The sequence below is a fragment of the Opisthorchis viverrini genome, assembly GCF_000715545.1.
Source record: "Opisthorchis viverrini unplaced genomic scaffold opera_v5_77, whole genome shotgun sequence".
NCBI lineage: Eukaryota > Metazoa > Platyhelminthes > Trematoda > Opisthorchiida > Opisthorchiidae > Opisthorchis > Opisthorchis viverrini.
The window spans coordinates 1,537,726-1,562,085 of NW_008751733.1; the positions used below are offsets into that span (position 1 = coordinate 1,537,726).

A 24,360-nucleotide genomic window follows, 5' to 3' on the forward strand; every position below is an offset into this window, starting at 1 on the left:
TATATATATATACTCACAGGCATGCTGTCCGTGTGGGGAAACGTTGCATGTATGTGCTAATTTAGGTATGTACTGTTTTTCGCTGATGCTATGTCGTGGTTGTGCACGCACTCTTATCCATTCGAAATGTATTTCAATAGGTCTTCGACCGGCTGCACTTGTGGTCAACTCGGAATCATCTCCCGTTAAACACCATGGTGCTAATTTAGGTATGTACTGTTTTTCGCTGATGCTATGTCGTGGTTGCCAATGCACTCTTATCCATTCGAAATGTATTTCAATAGGTCTTCGACCGGCTGCACTTGTGGTCAACTCGGAATCATCTCCCGTTCAATAAACACCATGATGAGCAGCATAATCATTTCCAGCGTTGAGCCTTGTCTTTGGGAAATTGATTTGTACTGCTGCCGAATGTGGCTGCCACAGACCAGGTGAAAGACCGACGACGGCAAGGGTTTCAGTTCCAGTTTACCAACTATAAACCATGAAACAGCTCTTGATTACACGTGCTTGAGGGATCTGTATGCGGCATCTTAGTCTTAGTTGCTCCTATTGATTTTCTGGCAGCAGTAAGATCTGATGATCTTGGCGATAACCAGTGTTTACTTGGTCGAATCGGACGGCTTGGACAGACAGTTGTAAAAACTGAAAACTCAACTGCATTCTCATGTATTCGACTTCCAACCAGTCTTCTTAATCAACGTGACTGCGTCTCCGGTTGCTTTCCAGTCACGTAAGCTGATACTGTTGAGTTACTAGAACTTTCCGAGGTTGACGAATGGAGTTGCTCTGTTTTGACACGCGTAATGCTGATGGAAAGCAAAGTGCTAATCAACCCTGTGCATTTCATGATCGGGCTGAAGTTGTGTACGCCAGAAGGAAGAGGTTTTCCATCATTGACTGATAGCCGCTTGATCTAAATGAGTCAATAACCAGCTTTTGGGCGGTGGCCTCCGAGTGCTTGTGTCAATGCTTTTGCTGTAAGTTCGTAATGACAAGAAAAAGACAATGTTCTACACACAACTGGAAAATTCGCTTCCCGTCATCCGTACTCTGAACATAAATAACAAATATAATTGTACCGGTCGCCCGGTGAAATCTCCTTGCCGCGACTTTACTTCCAGACCAACTTGCTGTCCTTCGTCGGGTTGCTTCGCGTTGACCCTCTTGGCATGATTGGATCACTGCAGCACGATTGCCACGACAGCCTACATCTTTAGGTTGGGATAAAGGAAAAATGATAGATCTAATGAGATCTGGTCTTCAAATGCCTTACTATGGTCACTAGTGGGTGTTGTGAGCAGTGGTCTGGCTTAGGCAACCCGTACTCCTCTTCATATACTCCTAAGAAACCTAGTTATCATGTGGCTTCTGCACAGGAGGTTCTGTTCACCATCTCGTCGCGGTGCTTTGATGACAGTGAAAGTGAGTGTCCAGTGCTCTAACTGGATTAACTTACTATCGGTTGTTTATACTAGGGAGTTGGCTCAAACCCGATTTCAAAATACACATTGATGGTGTACGAAGTTTCGATGGATGTTAGTACCAAAATTTGACTCAGGATGTTTGGATTCATCCGGAAGCGCATGAACTTCAGTCGCAGCCACTGTCCCCCAGCACAGTAACTCCCCACGTCACCGCGCTGTTACACGGACTAGCCTATTAATCCAAAGACTTCGGGGCAGTGAAGAATCGGTGTTGAACACTAATGTCATGCTGTTGAGGATGATGATGACGACCACATTTATTTGTCTTGAAACTCACAACATCTGATGCAAAGCGTTCCGTTTTTCAACACAGGATCCTCTCCAAAGAGGCTTTTTCGGCGTTCTCGCCGTCAGGCAGATTAAATACCGAACTGCCTTGGCTACAAATCTGCAGGCCGGTGGTACTGATTTGCTTACGAAAAGCGGCTCCACGACTCCAGCTGAATGCAACGTATTAAGACACTATCACCTTCGAAGGCTGCTTTGGCAATTCAGAGGCATCAGATTCGACACTACAGGGTCGCGAGCGGCTCTTCTCGAATGACAGTAGACAGTGTACAGTCAGACGAGTAGACACACAGAAACAGGGGGATCAAACTGTGCTTATTCGTCGTCCTCGCACCAGCTGTTGGGCCCGATGAAATGAAGAGTGACTTTTACTCAACTGCATTACCTGATGTTCTTGGTCGGAGACCTTAACGCCCGTATTGGTTGACTGGCACATCGGATGCACAATTCGGGAGATCGCACAGTTTTAACATGCTGAGGAATGACATTAGTGAACGTCTATTAAGTCTATGCTCTGACCAATAATCTTCCCACCACCGTTAGGTTTCGGCACTCAATAGATGTAGCTCGAGGTTGGACACAGATCTACCACATTGCTACAGGATACCGGTAGATAGTATCCACGCAAGACTGCTATCGAACTAAGGTACTCGTGCTGACTTCGCTGCTGCTGCTGCTGTCTGCATTTAGACGTCCGTATGCCCCTGTAATCAATGAGGATGTTGAACTGCATCAGTGTAGCAAGTGCTCAACCAGTCGAGCATCCTCATCGCTTCTCAGCCACAACCCAAGACTTCCTGTACCGGAGGACAGGTGTACGATACAGTGTGTCATGATGATGTGGTATAGCGTGTGGTTTGCAAGTTGACTGAGCAGCAGTCCACCGGAATCTCGAACGTTCTCCATAAAGACGTCTTTAATGGTGTCACTGTTGTGGTTTGTTCGAACATATGAGAAGGTGTAGTCATCCCGGGTTTGGAGATGTTGGTTGCAAATTCTGACGTACCCGGTCACACTGAGTGCACCTAGTTGTTCATAAAAAAACAGCCAAGCAGGTAGTTTTCAGCTCCCTTACTTCCCCTAACACTCACGCCGTGGTTACGTGGAGCCTCTTCTGGGTCGCTTGGCACTTGAACTGCTTCCGACTGTCATTCTTGTTTTCCATTTCAGTTTTCCGTTTGGATTACGCTAATCCGAGACACTTGATTCACCAGATATCTGCCTGCCATACTTTCGATCTACTGTTGTTCTCACTTAAAGACTGGTCATAATGATGGCTGCACAGGCAGTGAATGTCCACAGCACTAGTCAGATGACGGATAATCTGAGTCGGCATGAGATACTGCAGTGGATCAACCAATGTTTGGACAGCAATTACGGGAAAATAGAGGAATTATGCACAGGTATGTTGATTCTCTTCCTCAAGCTTCGCCCATCCAGGTGCAGCCTACTGCCAGCTCACTGATATGTTATTTCCTGGTATGCTTTCCTTTTACTGATGATTTCCGTTTTAGGCACTCTTGTGTTCAAGAAAGTCAAATTTAACACAAAGTTGGAACACGAGTCAATAAACAACTTCAAGGTCTTACAAGCTCTTTTCAAAAAGCATGGTGTGGATAAAGTCAGTGCAAAACGTAATCCATTGAGCTCTGATAGGAAGTCCCAATAGAGAAATTGGTGAAGGGAAAGTTTCAGGATAACTTTGAATTCGTTCAATGGTATAAGCGATTTTTTGATGCAAACTACGACGGACATCCTTACGACGCCCTGGCAGCAAGAGGTGGAGAAAAGCTTCAAGGTAGTGGCAAAGCTCCGTCAAAGCTTGCCACCGGGCCTCCTAGGGCTTCGATTCCCGCCGCACGAAATGTTCCGGCCAAACAAGGTAAGAAACCTAACACTAGCGACGGATCGATTTTCCTTAGCTTGACAAAACTTCATTTTAAAAATTCTTCTGTTCGCATTCATTTACTCTAGAGTCTCATCACGGGCGACACCGTCACGGTGCATTACATGATGTCGTTAATCTTGCTCTATTCAACATAAATATAAAGTCGTTCAGCTGTATCACCCCTTCGGTGCCTAAATGCCATGCCACCTGACGAAAGCACGAGGGTTGGGATACTGCCAGTTTGACGAAGCCTAGACAGAGGAAGTCGAGAGGCTGAGGTCGGGTTCGAACCATGAACCTTTTGGTCAATAAATTTGCGCTGGAAACACTGAGCCATCTCATTCATTATTCACCATAAGCAATGTGGAAGCAGCAAAGGATCCTGTAGTAATAGTAAAGTATAGCACTCATTCAGCTGCATCACCCTTTCGGTGCCTAGCTCTCATGCCAGCCGAAGAAAGAATAAGGCTTGAGATAGTTCCAGGTTACCCAATCCCTGACAGGAGCAGTCGAGATGCATCATTCTGGTTCGAAGCACGGACCTTCCGACCAGCAATTTCGTGCCCTAACCACTGAGTCATTTTGAGCCCATCCTGCGGTAACCAACTATTGCCGCACTCCGCAGCATCTGCTCCACTGGACGCCCTCACTATTTCCGTAATTTGTTAGATGAACATACTACATTCCTACAATGTTTGTGCATGCAGCTCACCCAGTTGGTGGTTCCCAGAATAACTGACTAAATTTATCCGATTTTCCCGTTCTATCGGTCAACATTTTCGGTAGACAATGAGCAAATACTCGGAGCTGGAGTTGCCCCGACAGGCAAATTGTCATTCGTCCAAAACAGGACTTAGGGACTAATGTCGTCCACATTTGTTGAACGCGAAATAGCAGTAGCATTCGACACATTTAATCGGTCAGTAGTTGTCAGCACTGCCAGGGGTATAAGCGTTGACAGCGAAGACATTATAGTCGGCCAGATTGCAATTACTTGTCTCCCTAGCTAACTCACCTGAAAGCACTTCAGAGCTATTTCCAATCTTCGGAGCCTATACGTACTCGCAATTTCTAAGAAAATTGTGCAGACAGTTTGTGAGTGAATACCGAGTCGGGTTGTCGGATATGTGCTTTGGTGTCCTGGTACTTCGTCAGGTGGATTTTAGACACCTATGTATTACTGGTGTGTTTCTGTCAATGACGATAAATTCATCATATTATTTTGGAAGATAGTAGCCATGAATAGAGACAGCAATGATTGAACTAGGTGACGTTTACCTAGATAAGATTGTTCACATGCTTTTTTATACAACAAGGTCCGGACGGACAACTGGAATGTTTTCATACAGACATCGTTTGTGAACGGTTTTTTTTTTGGGGGGGGGGTTCAGTCGCATTCTGCATTGAGTCGTCCGCATGTGATGACCCACTAATATGACCGGCAAATTATGGAGGCAAGTGCACACTCGGTTAGTGAATAACTTTAGTATGACTGTTGTGCTATAATGACAAATCTTGCCCTAGGTAAGTTCAGTGCTTGGCTATTTTCGTTTTTCGCAATAGTGCCACTGTACTGAGGATATGTTTGCGTTTTCTTCGAGGTGCACCCATGGTGACAGTCGGTACGGAACAAGATTGGTGTGTACGTAGGGGGCGAGATGGCCCAGTTGATTAGAGCGCGAATTTACTGGCCGGAAGGTCCATGGTTCGAACCCGACCTCTGTCTCTCGACTTCCCCTGTCTTGGCTTGGGCAACATTGCAGTATCCCAGCCCTCGAGCCTTTTTCGGGTGACATGGCACTTAGGCACCGAAAGGATGCTACAGCTGAACATACGTAGGTCCGTTTTCGTTTTGAGTTATGCCGGTCTCAACCATCTGAGCTGAATTATCAACAGCCATTCAAGCTCCCACGGATCTATGACAGCACCTCATCCAAAACCATTGTTGTTTAGACCGCTCTTATACCAGCTAAGTTCATGTGGATTTTAACCGTGTTTAACGCCGATGTTGAAGTGGCAGCGGTGATGCAGTACGCTACGGGATTTCATAGAACATTCTATCTAATTGTCATTTATGGAATGCTTCAAATTGTACAAATCGTAGATTCTTGCTCGCTCTCTGTAATGCATCCCAGAGTGTGTCTATTTGACGCGTTCCTGAGAGGAATTCTGGGAGATCTGTTTCAACTTTTAGCACTTCCCTGTAGTTTGCAGCTTGCAGCATGTGCGCACGTCTCGCCTATTCGCGACCGATAGTATCCAATACCAAAACTTCTAGTATGTGCTTCGAAACGTGCATTTAAAATGAACAATCGCGATCACCAGTTATTGTATACATTCACTACCGTGACTTATTTAGAAAGGTGACCCACATGCTCTTACATCCGTCTTCCTCAGTTTATAGCCTGGAGAGTCCCATAGATGTGCTAAGATTGATCTCCCTGATTTTGGAAAACGCTTTATTTCAGAGGTAGCATTCACGTAGAAAAATTACGTAGAAAATTACGATACCTACTTGTCTTTATACGAGCATTATCCGGTAGGCTCCTCTTTACTACTATCCCCTGAGACTTTTCATCGCGGTTGGCTTTCACTGCAACACTTTTGTGCAACATTCTACCAAACACATCGTATCTGTTAAAACTGCGTATGCCATTTTCCAGAAGAGATTGGTACCTCTGCTTTCCTGTCTCGGTGGTGCACTCAACTTTATTTGAAGTATGAGCTTACTGGTTGCAATGCCTCCAACTCTCAGAATATAGTTTCTCAAAGAAGCGCATTCACTGAAGGGAAAGTGGTTTTAATGATACACGGTCATTCCATTTCGAAGGAACGGAATACGGTAATCTTTCAAGTCATGCCCGTGTGAGAATAGGGAACCATTCTTTGATCTGCAGAGTTCAGTCGTCAGTCTCATTTTGTAATATCAGAAATGCGCACCAAAGATAACCGGTAGAGCTAAACTTGGATTTTGAAGATCCTGGCTCACTAAGGATAAACCAGAAGCAGTTGCCACACCCCAGTTTCTGGACAAGCTGATTGTTGTTAAGGTGTATTAAGAACCAGAGTGCCGAAATTACATTTTCCCCTCTCGAGCTAGCTCAATCCGTGGAGATACTACCATAATCGTTCCATTGAGGGAGTATCTTTTTGTGCCCTTTCCTCTACCTACTCACCCCATAGAATCCGGACACTTTTGCCATAAACGTTCACTCATCCTCGCCTCCATGATGTCCTCCGCTTAATTTGCATCCGATGCGATCACGTTGCAGTTAGGCACCTGCCTGTCGGTGTGTTCACTTATTCAGGCTATGTAACAGCCAATGTCACTTATTCTTGTACGCCAAAATAGTACATCTTCCTTGCTTAACGCGTTTTAGAGATGATAGGGTTCTGCTTACTTACAGCATGTGAGCTCATCTTACGAAAGCACATGTCTAATCTCAAAATTCCGCACCTATTCAGCACTTATCTGGAATTACACATTTTGAAGGTTCTAAGTAGTGAGATGGCGGAAATGTAGCACAACAGTAACCGAACTAGATAGCATCGCAATGTGAATAAAATGCATTTTATGTGGAAAGCCGAACGCCATGACAGAAGGTGTGTGATGCAACCCATGTAGTTATCTTCCATCAGACCGGTGGCGAATCAGTTCCTTGGCCTATCTGGTTAATTGTGCTTCACTGTTTTCCTCTAAGGATCCTTCCCTTAATTCTGTACGCCGGTTGGTCACACAGTTGACTTTCGATAAAAATCAGCTTTGGTAACTTCAATGAACTTCCAAACTGTTTTGGAGGGCTTTGGTGTTACCACGTTCATAAAAAGGACAAAGTGTGATGTAACTGTGAATTAGTGGAATGGTTTTGCGCAGTGCCATGAAAATACAATGTAACACGTGCATAAACGTACCCAAAATTCGATTGTCTACGCCAGCTAGCAAATTCCATAGTCATCACCATTATCAGCTGTAAGAACCGCGTACTTGTCGCACAGTGGTTATAGCTGCCATAGTTCCGTTCGTCGATGATTTGAGGAGGTGGGGTAGGTAGCTATGCATTGGAGGCGAGAGCTAATATAACTTGTGAGTAAATGCAGAGTTGTCAGTGGTTTTTTAAGTTGGGAGCTAGGGAATAGAGCTATGCATTGAGGGCAATAGCATGGATGCACGAGCGCATGGACGGCGCGACTGGACCATGTGTGACTGCTTGTAACAGCTGATGTGTCCCGTCTCCGGGTCCCCGTCCAGGAGACGGCAATGACCAGCATAGTTGAGTTTGACGGTAATGGCTTTCATAATTTGTTGCCAAGTCACTGTTTAACCTCTCCTGGCTCGTTTCCACCCTTCGCGTGGTTGTGTGAAGTCGAGGAAGTCGGTCAACTGGCATACGAAGCATGTGGCCAAGCCAGTGCAACCTATGCAGTGCAGTGTGAACAGTTCAATTATCGTGGTACAGGATCATCTGACAGACCTGTAACGGAATACAGCTTTGCGTTGACGAAGTATTTCATCGGAATTCGAGTGCTGATCTTCCAACAGCGGAACTCCACAAGAACTCCATTATTAGGCGAGTACAGGATTACTGGAATGTGGTCTTGCAACAGTCACCTATTCCTGATTGTTTTTTTTACGAGAACGCTTGGTGTTTATGTTACTACTACTCGATCGGTCTTCACCGCTTTTGTATCTTGACTTGCGGTTAATTTCCGGCTGAACGCTGACGCTCATTAATCGTTTTTGAAGTCCCCAAAAACCTTAGCGAATATACACTCATCTGCAAACTAATTTGGTTCTTTCGAGAGACTCACCTGGAACCCAGCTGAATCTCTCGTTTATGATGTTCTCAGGCAACTGTTTCCTAGACACCTGTTATCATCAGTAATTTTTGATTACCTTAGCTTACAGTACAAGGACGTGCTTGATCCTTTGTTATTGGTGTCTGCCACCTTAGGAAGCACGGAATCACTAAGATTTTTATTTGTACGCATTTTTTTCTGTCTTAGTGGTCACCACAATTCGTCCCAGTCAGCCAAGTCATGTCGCCTCTGCCTCTCCCGGCAATCATCATGCTGCTGGTGGGGATTCTGCCGAAATACACGCATTACGACAGCAGTTCGACCAGCTGAACATGGAGGTCAGTTTATATGGCACTGGTCTGCTTCAAACCTCTTGCGTTTTCCGTCAGAAATTCTCGTGTTGCTTTACTTCTGTTCCTTCAGCTGATTACCTGATACCTTGAAGTTCGAGTTAGCACCTAATCGATAATTTTGACGTGTGTTGTGAGCCCTTTCGACAGTGCTACTCAGCAATTATCGAATAATACCGGTGTTAATTATTGTTATAATTACTGTTACAACTTGTTATGGTGTCAGTGTTGTTGGCGACAACCGTACTGTTTTTCATACGGCAATTCTCCCTAACAAAAGAAATCGCACAAAGCTATTTAAATGGTGCACATTATGTATGCCTTTCCCGATCCGACTTTCCAGTATACCATCAATATGGTCTAAATAAGTTTTGTCAGATAGGCACGACAGAACTGCCTGTGCGATATTAGGCCTCACTCGGCAGCAACTACGGAATTAAAAGACCATCCGTGTTCCACCCGCACTGAGTCAGTATCAAAATCCAGTTATTGCAACGCTTTCTTGTTGATCTCATCTTTATTCTTTCGGGGTCGCCTTAGCAGAACTCGACAGAAGCATGCCGTATTTTGCGTGATGTCATTCGAATGCCATTTTGCGATTGAAACATACGCAGCCGCCAGTTTTCTCTGTTTCAGTAGGGTTGGTTAAGCCACGCCTAGCGTATTATAGTAACTGAGGGTACGGAACAGTGATTTCGGCCTGCTTGCTTGTGGTACACATCGCCATGCTTCCAATACTAAGCACTCGAGATGAGTATAATGGTAGTGGGGAATCTTGGAGATTGCATACCAACTTAGGTGAGTAAGTACACATACATCAGCTTGGCTTGCAAGGTAGGACCTCCGTGCCTGAGGAAGGCAATAACGGATTCAAACAAGACCAGCTAAGACCAGTCAACCGGCCGACTGAATTAACAATCTGGCAGCAGTGGTCACCGTGCAGTACATGTGAGTATTCGCACCTATTTCGTTCTGAGTAAATCGAGTCAGACATTCCAATGAGGTTATTAATGATCGAAGAACAAAGTAAAAATAAACTCATCATAAAGATCGTATCCACTTCGGATAGGATCCCCTGCATGAGGACCAATTTTGATGGATCTCTTTCGGGTGCTCTTTCTTAAAAGCGGTGACTGGAGTTTTGTTAATCCAGTGTAGCGCTTTCCGTGAATGCTATACTTTTGTTTTGGGGAGGAATGTAACCAGCCCACAGGTAGATGAAGTTCAGAATGGCCAACAAAAAAGCACATATCAGTAAACAGGATAAAATAAAACGACGATGTGCTGGCGGGAGAAGGAAGGAGCTTAGATACATTTGTATTGCTCCCATGTTAACAACTGCTCGATGGTAGACCTGCTCAGTCAACAAACATTTTGCATCAACAAATATCAGTTCATGTGAAGCACCCTTTCAGTGCGCTATATGTTTCACCGTACCAAAGGTAAAAGGCAATTCGTAACGATCGGTAACGTTACAACAAGGGCGCGGATCGACAGTATTTGTATTCAGTACTGCACGATTCAGTCGCTTTATGTCAGTACCGTCGTGCACATCAGCGTTAAGGAGTCACGTTCTGGTGAACGATTTAGGCCTGAATGGGGATGGACGCCTACAAATCAGTGGTACTTTGGTTCGTCACACACCGGCATGTTGCCTTTGGTTACCAAAACTGCATTAGAGTCAGTGCATCGTTCTGTGCATTACAATGCTTGCAACGGTACAGAGGCATGTCGTACAGGCGGAGTGACTGCCTCGATCCATCACTTTGTTGCCGTGTGTTTGCCCAAAATGCCTAGCTGATATGGAATAAATTCGTTGTTTCACCGCAGCTATGTCCGTAGATTGCTCCCTTTCCAATCACATTGCCTCCATAATTTTATCGTGTTGAACAGCGTGTGTTTAACTGTTCCTCAATGGAATACCATCAAGTTGCAACGCAGGCAAAGCTGTTGTCTCTAGTAGAGTAGCTATGAGGGACATGAGGTTTGTTGAATCGACTTCGTTTAATAAATTGTATTGAGAGCTAGTGGAGTGATGTGGCGACATGGCCCTATGCTCACTCAATAGTTAGGTCGCCTGTAGAATGTTCTGTCAGCGAATCATTACCATTATTATTTATAACAAAATCAGATGAGAATGACGGTACCTCACTGTCGCGCAGCCATATCAATTTAGTCGAATAACACCCTTTAATCGAAAGAAGAAAGAAATGGGAAAGGGATGTGTACCTAGGGCTGACCTATCACAATCTTGCGAGTTGCCTATATCTCCGGCTTTCAGTGGATGGAAACTGACAGCATGAGCGCCACCGGTTAGCCACCATACCTTTCAATGTCTCCGGCCAAGTACAGGGAGGGTCATGTGGACCTCACCATGGAAGGCGTACAACACAGTCAGTCCTGTAGTCGGACCCAAAGAGGTAAATGTTTGATGACACAAGTGGCGCGATTTGGCAGAAGCCATTCTTATCGTCTTACCAACAACAGAATATCTGGGTAAAAAGTTTCTCTTGTTGTTCTCCACACTGTTCCCCGCATCCGTAACAGTGTGTGGGTGCTCTCCACCATTAACTATGGTCTGTACTTTTATTCACTAATTCTGTTCATGATATGATCTCACTAAACCCTTTGAATCGTTCTGCACATGTCATCAAGTACCACGTTCCGTTGATAGTGCCATCGTGGATTCTCGGGCATTAATTTGGTACCCCTACAAAATGGCACCTGGACCCAGTAACGGTGCCAGGATATGGCGTTCGTTATCCCTGTGGCCGTAAAAGGGCTTCACATGCCATAAGGGGAAAATGAACCCTTGGTCAATACTCAGGACCACAGAGGTGGTGTAGGGACCATGTCACGATGAGTGACAGCCCTGGATGTCCAGCGGCAAGAGCAACAAACTCAAACAAAAGCCCGAACTGAGGGAGTTGACGGGTAAGGTCTACCCAAGATCCAGTGGCTGTTCCGGCGGTTCTTCCCTCCACTTCCGCTTCGCTGTCTTACAGTTGGTTCTTGGTCGTTCAAAGGCTAGACGTTCAGCCTCGAACAAAATCAGTGTGGTTGCGGGGGACACGACTGGCATGCAAATTTTGATGCTACTGCTGAGTACTCCGCAGATATAAATCTCCGTTCACGCTACGGCGTCCCCTGTAGGTGATGCACCCGATGCTTGATCACCACGCCCATATCTATGAAACAAGCCACCGCATCAAACTTGGATTTACAGGGCGATGCCACAAAAGTTGAGTCTCCAGAAGGACTATTTATCTCTAACCAGGCTGTTCAGCCACGTACGGACAACGATTCCCATTTTTGCAGCTTACACTGCCAGGCCACTCATTTAGCCCGAAAAGATGATATTGGTTACTAGTCAGATGGGGAGATGCAGATGTCAGTGACTATTCACGACTTTTTCGGCTAAACCATTGATCTTCGGGCCAATAAGATCACCGCCAGCTAATAAACGAAATTTGAAGAGATGGTCTAAACACTTCAGTCCACTTATCCCTCCTTCCCACATCCACCAACCACCCACCAAAGACACTAGAATATCCATGCAGTTGCGACGCCCCTAAACGGATGAACGAGACCACTGAGGTACAAAAAGTCCCCAAGTGAAGATGGTATCTCGGCCTTGTCTCCTGCAGTGCTCAAACCTCTTATCAAATGTTATACTCTGTATGTGACGCCGAAGTGATCTCGGTGGGTTGGGGTACCTCTACAATGCTATCGACGAGCAAGAAAGTTGACAGAACGATGTGGGAACTGTCGGTCAATATGGCAGCCGAACGGGTTCCATATCAGACCGAATCAGGTGGACTTCGGTCCAGGAAGATGTTGCATTGACGAACCACTCACGCTACGCCATGTTTTAAACATCGCTCCGAGTTCCAGGGTCCAATACCCGTTTAGTTGATGTCCGTAGGTATTTGCCTCGGTCAATAAAGAATGTCTTTGGTCTGCCTTGAAAGCTGATGAGGTGCCAGATAAGCTGCTGAATCCCATCAGAGCTTACTAATCCGGCTCAAAGGTCGACGTCCAGTTATATGGACAAGAAGCTACGGCGTTCGCTCTAAGCTCCGGTGCTCGGCAGAGGTTTTTGCCTTCACCCCGATGCATTTCAGTGCAGCAAATGACTGGACAATGTCGCATGTGTTCAGTGACTTCCTTGGGGTACGAACAAGCCCTACCACATTGATCATTTCGGTTAAATCGTTCTGAGCAAAGATCTGTCGGTCACCTTGCTTTACTGATCAGGCACGGATATCCCATCTTGCCTGCTCAATTTCAACGGATCATCCATAAGTAACATACATTCATCTAAGTATTTGGTTCCATCCTCTTCCCCAATGACAGGAAACAGGCATTTGCATCGACAGTTCGAGGAGGACCTTCAAACAGCTCCATCTCGATCTATGAGAATTTTCGGAAATCAGTTTTCGACTGGAGATTCGTGTGTACGCTGCGACCATCCGACCCGTACATACGCCTGTGTGACCCACCTCTCTGAACTGAGGAGTTTCGCAAACTCGAAGTATTTGGCCACTGGGGCCTACGGCGAATATTGAGATTACGTTGGAACAATGGTGTTCATACTGTTCCACGTCTCCAAATTGATCCACTGACTCTGAATACACTTATTCATACATGTCTCCCCCCTACATTCTGAACCGTCCAGATCCTCCCCCAAACCCACCTCCCGCTCAGAATGGCCCGTTTCGCCGGAGGACAGTTGGACACCTTGGCTGTCCACAGTTGAGGCCGGTATTGAACCAATGGGTGTGCATACCCTATCAAGCAATAGAACACAGGCCTTGCTGCCAGTCTTGATTCATGATGGCAGTGATCCGAAATATTTCTAGAGCCAGCTTATTTCCTGCAGAAGGCGAAATTCGCAGTAAATCCAAGTAAATCAAAGCTTTAAAGGCCGGGGAGATCAAGACCATACTTCTGAACTTCAAATTAATGCCTCAAATCCACTCGACTTAGCTAGATGGTTATTATTATCACTGTCATTACTGTTGTTATTATCATTAACCTTGTTATTATTAGACTTATTCCTCTTTCCCAGTCTTGAATTTAAAAACAGCTGCCGCAGGTCTTGTATCTCCAAGAAGTTTCATAGAAATATTCAGTAAAAATGTAAATCAGCCAGATAATGCCCACGTGGTAACTTACCTAGATAGTTATTTTGCCCTACCTGTCTTTGTATGCACAACATGGTTGTTAAATAAGAAAACGAGTTGCCTAGACGTAACATGCTACTCATAAGGCCACTGAAAATTCTTAGACAGCCCACGACCGGTTTCGCCCTTCTCGGGGCTCATCAGATAGGTACAGTTCCAGCGTTCCCGTCAACCTTATGTTCTACTTGAACCCAAATTGGAATTATCTCGACAAATGCACTCATTTACATATCAACTGGGTTTTCACGGGAAACTCTGTTGAATCTCTCGTTTATGCTGTTCAACTGAATGTGCACAACTGAATTGCACAAAGACAGCCTCATGCTTCAGTTGGTACGATGTCGCAATATGCTATTATGATGGTAACTACTCACGCGGTTGCTGAAAACTCTTCGACGGCCCACGACCGGTTTCGCCTTTCTTGGGGCTCATCAGATAGGCTCATTCTCCGAGTTTCCGTGAGCCTCACGCTTACTTGAACCTACGAGGACAACATAGTCCGATAGGACCACAAAGTAAATGTCCTCGTGACGATTATCCCTCCATACAGAAGTCAGCGTGGTTCAAGAATGCTTTACTTTTAATGGTGCTATTCTAACGGCATTCCACTGTATACAGTAATTCCCAAAGATACACTCTCCTGCATGAGACAGGTACCCAGTCGCTTCTTTTAACTAAGATCACACACTATGCAGCAGCCCACACAAAACACTTGAGGATCACCAGAATCTGATGGCCTCTGTTGGGAGAGGGACTTCTTGTAGTTTCTGTGGCTCATTTTGGTGAGTGCTTGGATCATCGAAGTCTACTATTAGTACACCAATTGCCCACTTGACCGACAGTTGTCCATCGGTTTTCTAATTTGTCCGTATTACTTTGCTAAGCATCTTTTAAGGCATCAATACTGGCATCTAACCACAATCACTGTTTTCTGTTCACATAATTCGAACCCATGGCTTTAGAAAATTTTTGTGAATTTACAGTGAACCACTCTTGGTATGAGTAGGTTCCATAATCTGTCCCGTAATGCGTCATTATTTTACTCATCTCGTAAGTCTTTTTCAATTTGCTTTCAACACCAGGCCAACTGGACTTTTTTTTAAATTCTATGAACACATTTGTCGCCATGAGGTGAAGTATGATCAAATTACATGATATTTGACCTCATTTTTGTTCCGGATGGGTGCTGACAACTTGATTATTTTCGCCTTATTGTGTGCAATCATGTTTGGCAAAATCAATGCTTGATTTTTTGTTTTACTTGAAACGTTGTAGGAATTCAAATCTATAGTGATACTTTTCGAGCGGCAGTCGTAGGGCTGTCTTCACGACACATACTCATCTTAACCTTGTGCGGCTACACGATCGTGTGAATAGAAATGGCTCTGTGGATAGAGCGCGAATTCGCTGACCGGAAGGTCCGTGGTTCGAACCCGGCCTCTGCCTCTCGACTCCCCCTGTCTAGGCTTGGGCAACTTGGCATTATCGCAGCCCTCATGTTTCCTTGGTGTGGCATGGCAGTTAGGCACCGAAAGGGTGCCACAGCTGAGTGATTTTGATTCGTTTTTTTTAATAGAGTCCGAGGCAACAAGTCCGGAAGTTCACCTGCGGGTCGCAGGGAGATTCCTTATTTCGTACTATATCCAGTGGCTGTCACGTGGGTGTTAATTTTACTACTACTACTACTACTTCGTGTTACCAACAACAGTAACAAAATATTGACTGGCTTCTTGATATGTACTGAAAAAGTTGATGGAGACTGAAACAACAAATCATTTCACTGCACCATCCCCATAGCCACCATAATATAAAAAAAACACCCCTGAGCGAGATACTGCCAGATCACCTAGACTGGGGCAGCAGCGGTCGAAAATTCAGTTCGATTTCAGTTGGGAGCCCCCAATCCGTGTTTCGGTAAACCTGTAGACTGAGAGGCCAAGTCACGATTTGCGCCACTGTTGTGGAGTGTTTTTCGTCCAGTAACGTCTGTGCAACACATTTTGTTTCTTCTTTTTCGGAGGGAGGTATGCTACGAAGTCTCCTTATCCAGATATCGATTGGAACCAACAGTGGAAGTTCGATCATTTTGCTTCTAATTTGACTGCCATCAGATCAGTTAAGTTTGATGAATCAAATTATTGACCTTTTACTTCACAAGTTGGTCGCTACCCTCTTTTCAACCCTCTGGAGCAGCTGATCAATCACTTTCGCTTTCTAGGTAAACAGTTGCGTGTGTGACATTAGCCCAGATGTTCAGTTTAGTTTTGGGCGTCATAACTCGCCACATCTTCGATCTAAACTGTCGCGTTCGGATGAACGTAGTCTTTCGGAGCGTGACCAGTTGCTTAACCGGCGATCCTCGTTTGTTGTTTTTGTCACAGGCTGAACAAAACAAGGCAACCATCGAAGGGTTACTCCGAGAACGTGACTTTTACTTCAACAAGCTTCGGTCCATTGAAATCCTATGCCAAGAGAATCGGAACGTTGATTTGACGAAGAGCATATTTGAAGTTTTGTATGCCACCGAAGTGAGTGACAGCATGGATCAAATGGTTGTTTTTGCCAGACTGTATAGCCCAACCAACAAAATACTTTGGTGCATCTTCGTTCACAGTCCATACCAACTCCAGTTTTCAGATAATCCGCTCTCCTCAGTCCTCTGCTTTTCTGGTTTCACCATGTTAATTGTTCCGCATAATGAGATATATGACTTCACCTTGATGGTACCGTTTATACTCGTCGAGATGGCTCTAGTTAGAGCACGAATTTACTGACCTGAAGGTCGAACCCGATCTCCGTATCTCGACTTCTGCTGTCTAGACTTGGGCACCTGCCAATATCCCAGCCCTCGTGGTTCCTTTGGGTGGTATGGAAACTAGACACCAAAAGGGTGCTACAGCTGGACGATTTTCTTTGAACTCGTCGTTCGCCTACATTTACGCTACCATGTGGGTAGGAGGTAGGCAAAACTCAGGTAGACTGAAATTACTAACTTCTACACCCCCTCACCACCTTAGTAAGAAAACGAGCACCCATTTCATCAAAACGAATCGGTCCTGTACAAAATGATGACCGATTCAACCTGATCGGATACAGTGTCCTATCCATTCCTTTGAGCTGAAACGAAATGAGAACAAACAAGAATGCTGTTCTTGGAGAAACACTGCTTTGTGTACACTGTTCGTCAAAATTAGCTCCTTTTTCTTTTTGGTGGAACTCAAGGAGAGGTGAAATCACCCTAATTTCTAGTGTCACATCTGAGGAAAATTACTGGCGAGACATTTGCATGAGATACTATTTATTCACCAACGCTACTTGGAGTATTGATCGGCTGAGTGACGAATGGAAACACGCACAAGCGGTGGTGCGCAGTTAAATGTCACAATTGGCTGGAATGTATGATCAACCGCTGCGCTGTTTACTAACCGTGAAAGCTGTTGTAAATCTTGCAACTTCGGTGGACAGAAACTTCGAAACCATGTTACTCTAAGCACTAGAACAGTCTCACAACCACATATAACCTAATGCTGAGCGGTTTAACTTAGTCAATAATACGAAACATGGATTCAGAAGCATCACTTCTCTTCGATAACACCATTAGGCTATGGTATTTAGAACCGTCTATTCTTAAGATTGTGTCGTAGGTTAGTCACACATTCTCCTTTTCTCTCTTTTCTTGCGGGGGTTGGTGGATGTTGAGAGCCGTACATTCACATTCTTCGCGCAATCGCACTTTCAACGGTCTCAGAAGTTAAGTGGAACCTCCACACCCGCGCAAGATGTAGGTTGTCTCATTCGATGCAGCGACCATGGCCCAATATTTACCGTTTTTACCACATTCTAGAAGTCAGAATCGGAAGAACTATAGTGAAATCGGCTTCCATAAGCCCGCGTTCTCTGAGCATTTCTAATATCTGAACATAAGTATTTCGAACGCGGATATTGCAGTCAGGTTTGCTCGTGCACTGGGATTCGTGGAAAGTGCCTGTCAGCTACCTGAAACGGCTAATTTAGGGGTCGCAAATCCGAATTTCATCTCATCCATATTCTCTTCTTCCTCTTTCGTCATCTCGGTCCTCCCCATCATCTTCCTAGTCCTCGTCATCATCAGCAGTAGATCCTGGCACTCAGTTACCATACAACCCAGGAGAAATAATTCCAAGTAAGCAATGAAAGGAAAAGGGATGACAGATTATTGGAGCAGCAGTAAGCGGCCGGAGGTGTACACTTTGCAAAATCTCTGAACTGAGTAAACCGTCATCAGCGGCATTGATCCACTCACTGTCTTTTGCAAAACTTAATCCGTAGACAGTCGTTAGATGATGAACGAACTTCAGCTAGACAGTCGGGTAAGGGGTAAGATGACAAAATAAGGTCTGCTTCTTGCCATTTCTTGTAAGTTTTCCTACATTAGAAGAGGCGGGTCACATGGGACTTAAGTAGGAATGTGCAAAAATCCCACGGCGCTCAACTCAACAATAGCCGCCTTCATTTTCCCTTGCACAGCCATGGCTGTTCTTCTCCAAAGCTTCGCCAACAAGGCTTTGGTTTGGAGAACACCGATTTCTTCGGCAGGCGATAGGTTCACGTATTACGCACCCCAACCACTTTAAAGTATCAATCCTCATCAGTTGCTCTGATGATTCCAACTCAATGCCGGACTACTTCCTTGAGGACACGGTGCGGTCACTTAGTGCCATATGTGCTAGAAGCCTTCGGTGGTCACACATTTTAAGATGGTCCAGACATTCGGGGTGAAGGAATCACAAAGTGAGCCGTGAAGTACAACTGGTCTCATAGTTCTTCTGTAGTCTCCTGTGTCTGATGCTGACCAAGACGCAGGTGAGCGAATATTGTTTGTGCTCTTGATAGCAGTACGCCACCATAACAGCCTATGCGGCCGTCAATGTTTGCAAACTGACGCCTCTAATTCTGAAGTTTCGAAGGCTCTGATCCTGGAAGGTGCAAAACGTGTACAAAAACGACGCCACTGCTTTGGACATTTTCAGTAGGGCAGTGTGTGGAAAGGCTTGACCGTCGAATAACAAAACGATATCGTCGGCTTGGTCAAACCTCACTAGCCTTTCTCCCGATGTGATATCTACAGTTAGATTTACAGTCGCTTGGAGGGCGCACTTTGTGATGATGTCTGTGACCAAAGTGCACGAAATTCAGAAGGAAAGCAATCTTGACAACTCTCAGTAGTCGTGTTAAGACTTTTGGATCATAAACCTCAATGCCACCAGAAGTATGAGAATAAAGAGGGCAATACATTTCGAACCTTCTTGGACACTTCATGTCGGCCTAGTGCATGGAGGGGAGCTTATCAGTGTACGGAATCGAAAGTATGTTCAAAGCCTAGAAGACTTCCACTGCTGGAGCACTTGACGTAATGTGAATGTGTAGCCAAAATATCCCCTTCCGATTCGAAGTCCTCCATGACTTTCCCAAGTGATGGTCATGGTGTTGTTGGAACCAAGGCGAAGGCTTATTCATATCCAGTTGCTTCAGGTACCATTCTTTACTAAAAGTAGAATGATTGTTTTGCTCCAGTTTTCTGGGACATATTTTTTCCTGAATTCGTCTAACCAACTTCGTCAAAATCGAACACAACCCCTTAGCTGTCTCCTCGATTAACGCTAGTGGGAACCCGTCTTGTCCTGCTGTTCGATGAATCTTATCTCGAGGCTGTGAACTCATTATAGTACATTGGGCATCATTGCATGGAGAAGGGTCTAAACTCAGGTCATTGCTCAGATCGAGCGGGTCGATTGAAACATATGCACATATGTAGATCGACTAAACCAAACGGATGACTTTAGTTGAGTTTTTTTTCTGAAATTAACCCCATATTTTTAATATCCAGTTCTGTTCTGAGAATATGTGGATCGATATCCATTTAGATGTCTGAGTGTTTGGCATTCGTAGATGTCAACGTCTGTGCAAGACGAGAGTCACACCTCCGGTAACAACCCTATGTTGTGGAGCAAGTATTTTTCACGTGATCAGATTTTGTTGCTTGAAGCCGTACACGTTACGACCTAAACTGATGGTAGTTTGATCGTCGGACCGGTTCCAAATACTGTCCTCGTTTTACTTAGCATTGTACTTTGAACATGTTGACTCGAGTTACTGCACGGCGTAACATTGGACTTCACCTTGAAGAGCTATTTATATGAATCCGGTCAACGGCGATTTCGTAACATGTTCGGAATTTTCGAAGGATTAGCTATATTTTTTAAATTGGAAGTCGCGTGATGTTTGAAGTGACAAGTATCGGTCGACTGGCGAATTGAATCGCAGACAGTTATGGAGCAGAAAGACGCTAGAGTGACTCCAAATTTCACGGGTTCAGCAATGATGAGACGTAAGGAACGGGGGCGGTCACGAGTCTTAGGCCATGGCTTTCACAACTTCAGTAACATAACTGTCAAGGGACGATGGTTAACCTGTTGAAAGAAACATCCGCTAACAATGCAGCAACAAATTGGTTTAAAGTCTTTCATCAGTGCATCAGTTTATACGTTATACTAAATTATAGTATTATTATTGTGTTGTTACACCGTATTATATTATATAGTATAGTAAATCATAGTGGGGGCGTGCAAACTGCAGACTTATCGTTGACGGGTGACATTTAACACTGCCTGATAACATCCAGTCCAACCTGTTGAAAAACTGCGAAATGGTTGCATGGATCTCAGTTTGGACTGTGGCTCGTTAGCTGATTTACACAGCTGCAATCATCACCGGTTTCTCGAAGCCATCTCACCTGTTACATTTTTACGATGAGATTTGGAAGTTTATATTCCACCCAAGTATACTGGAAGTACGCTACAGTTGTTCCAATCTAATTTGGAAGCATCACCCTTGCACATCTCGTGTGTGTTCAGGGAGATTTAGTGTTCTTATTGCTTCTTCTATTGTCCAGTAAATGCACAGAAAGGGTGAAAGAAAAGTATATAACTATCGGTCCGACAACGGGGTACAGTATGTTGACAGAGATGACTGAAAGAACAAAGCCGGGTGAAGCAGTTTCGACTTAGATGGAAGAACACAGTTGACGGTGGACAGTTACTCGATAGCAGTAAAACGGAACAGGGGATGTTGCATCGAAAAAAGAGTAGGATTGAGTGGTACTGAAGTGAATAATCTAGACTTAGATACAATCCAGGATTGATTGGTAGGTGGGTGGAGCTCCACCCCAGATTTACTAACAGTATTCCAGAGTAAGGCATATCTAATATTTATGAGGTACGTATTGGAACGAGTAAGGTAATTGCGGGCGCGAAGAATAAACCAACAGGATTGCTGTGGTAGGTCTGATATAAGCTGACCAAGATGAGTTGTGGGAAATGTTCAAACCTGTCACGGTGAATGTGGGGGGGGGCGAGATGGTTCAGTGGTTAGAGCGCAAATTTACTGAACGGGAGGTTCGTGGTTCTAACCCGACCGCTGCCTTTCGACTTCCCCTGCCTAAGCTTGGGGAACCTGGCGGTATCCCAACCGTTGTACTTCCTTTGGATGGCATGGCAGTTAGGCAACGAAAGCGTGTTTCAGCTGAACGATTATTGTGATTAATGGGGGTTAGTGAGAATACAACCTGGGCCGATTAAAGTAGGTGATTCAAAAAGCAAGGTGTAAGGGGTGGGGTCGACGAATTTAGAAGGGTTGAATGTTAGTAATGTTCATAATACCTCAGTTGCGAATTTTTGCTAGGTTTGAGTTCACAATACTGATCGCCTGTACACCGCCACGCGAAATCTGGAGGCGGTTGGGGCTTTGGAAATGATGAAACGGGACATGGTAGACAGTTGCATCGTCAACAAACGTGGATCCCTAAAGAAACTAACGAAACAGACAGTCGATATGCGATAATAGAATCATAGGATGGGTGTTCTGGAAAGCTCCAAACAACCTACAAGTAGTAGAAAATTTTCCAAGAAAGGGAAACACCCAAAAAGTTTTATAAATCTTCTGGGATGGTTGATCAGTGAACATGAGATCACTCTGATTGAAGAGTATTTTATGCCATGCCCTACCCAACTGTACGTTCATTGTTCTACTTTTCACCCATCGGCAGCCGAATACAACCGTGTTCAGCCTGCTATCCAGAAGGCTCGAATCCACTGAGAGTTGTGCAGTGATTGTCCAATAGGAATGCAACATACATGATTTCGCTTTTCAGCGTTGATCCCATTTACTGATTGGGGGCACATGGAACCTGGTATTCGGTGAATCGGTATCGCGATGTGCCGAATTGCCCTTTGTTGATAGTAGTTGACTCCAGTCGAACACTTTTTTTCTACCCACCCAGCTATTGCCTGTCGATCAATCATTCCGTTCATTCACATTCAGTGAGTAGCCGTCTCAGTGACCCTCAATGTCCAAGGAACCTTTTTCCCATTTTAGTTATCCTGTTTCCCTAGACTGAATTTGGCTTCCCTTTGTATTGCTTTTGTACTACAGGATGGATTCGCTGCCCCAGAAGCGGATGAACCGGAAGAATTCTAGGTCAACTTTTTTCCACTTCCTATACGAACGAACATTTCTCTTCGGCTTTCACGTTTTATTCCCGCTACCCTACTACTTTCGTAGCCCGGTACCTGTTGATCCATTGCTTCTTCTTGACATCCAGTGTCTCGGTGGTCTGTATCGGTCTTTGGGCGTATGTACATCTATCTACTTTTACTTCAGCTCTTGCGCTGCTGCCTTACTATCACTTCGATCAATTTATGTTGCCTCATTTGTGTAGGCGTTGTGCATGCTGCACTTTGTTGTACGTTGCTTACCAGCTCTACTTGTCTCAATTGCGTTTACATCATGTCTCTGCTTCCACAAAGTGCGTGGTTTCACGCATGTATCGTGGGGCGGGTCAGTCTCGTTCCGTTTCACTTCTTATCTCTGATTTTGGCTTGTTTGCTGCAATGTATGTTTTCAATGTTCGGATCTCCTCTGGTGGGAATCAGCTTCACACTCCCTCCAGAACTTGTTCATACTGTTCAAAGGACCGCTCAACATAATAGTTTAGTTTGCAGTGGCTTGGGTTCGTGACACTCATGTCAAAAAACCGCATCAGCTACGTCTGGCAACAGCAGATCCATACACCAAATATACTCGTATGATTCATTCACACTTCTGAGTCTATGATGAGCCTTTTTGGGTACACTTTTCGCTACTGACTCTCAAAGATTGCAATGGATTCCTGATAGTTCAGTTTTGGTGAGCGTTGTCCAGAAAATCAGCCGTGTTAGCTGATATACGAACTAGACTTCAAAGTTAGCGTGATCATCTTGTTAGCTGCTAAACGTCAATGAAGGCTTTTGGCCTGGGCCTCGTGATAACTCCTGTCCCCTCAGGTTTATTGGTTGCATTCTGTCCCGTTAGGGTACTTGTGAGAAAACCTCAAAAGTCCTGTTCAGCTGGACGAATTACACTATCCATGATTACACACAAGCGAGTCTTATATGGCTCAAGTTGCAAGATCATAATTACTTCAAGTACGGTGTTGCTTGTATCTTCACGACTGAAAAAAATGTCCTCTTGTTTTTCACGGTTAAACAGGCGAAAAGTAAGAATTTCTCTGGTGCCCTATGTCGGTATGCGAATCAGGTTGGTGAGGAAAGATAAGGCTCTCTGCGGTGTCGAAGTGGTTCCTTGTTGTAACCAGTTGCTGATTCACATGGTTAACACGACTACTTATGATTAGCCAATAATTGTTCCGGGAGTAAAAACGAATCATTTGTTAGTAACAATTCTGGATTTCACTCCGTTTGCTCCCCGTGCTGAATGATCAGCAGTAAGCATCCCACGAATCTCTGCAAAGATTCAAACCAGCAGCCTTACACCCTGTATCATTCACATCCAATGAAGTTACTCACCTACATCAACTAATTAGCATGAATCAAATTCACTGACACAGGTCGTGTAAATGAATCCCTGCTGTTGAACACAACCAATGACGACAAATCTGGTCTACCTAGCTTTTCACGAAACGACCACATACTTCTTCTTCGAGTCACAGTTATAGGCTATATTTTTTGCATTCACCTCATCCCAGTTAACTAGACTTCCGGCGTTCGATGCAAATCTTTGAGCTGCATCAACGGTAAGATCCAAAGTCGCTGACTGTTTCTTAAGTCGCTGATTCTTGGTTAGCCGAAATTCATATATGGTTTACAAACGCTTCCTCACCACCAAAATTACGAATTTCGGCTAACAGACCGACAGTCCACTGATGAACAACCAAAACATGGTGATTAGGTGGCTTTCGCAGGCCAGCACATGTGGTGGATAATTCCTGAGCACAATCTGATGCCTTGACGTAGGTAGGGCGTGACCCAGAAGAGTATGTTGCCTGGAAC

The 24,360-nt window shown here is 44.8% G+C and overlaps 1 protein-coding gene across 1 annotated transcript; it reads left to right on the plus strand.

The window, feature by feature from the left end:
* Window positions 1–2,944: 2,944 nt before the first annotated feature.
* T265_04594 (hypothetical protein) lies at window positions 2,945–23,127 on the plus strand (the record flags this gene model as incomplete). Its single annotated transcript, XM_009169369.1, has 4 exons — window positions 2,945–3,657; window positions 8,668–8,798; window positions 16,378–16,524; window positions 22,466–23,127. One exon carries the CDS (start codon window positions 22,667–22,669, stop codon window positions 23,048–23,050), a length of 384 nt encoding a protein of 127 aa, XP_009167633.1.
* Window positions 23,128–24,360: the final 1,233 nt, after the last annotated feature.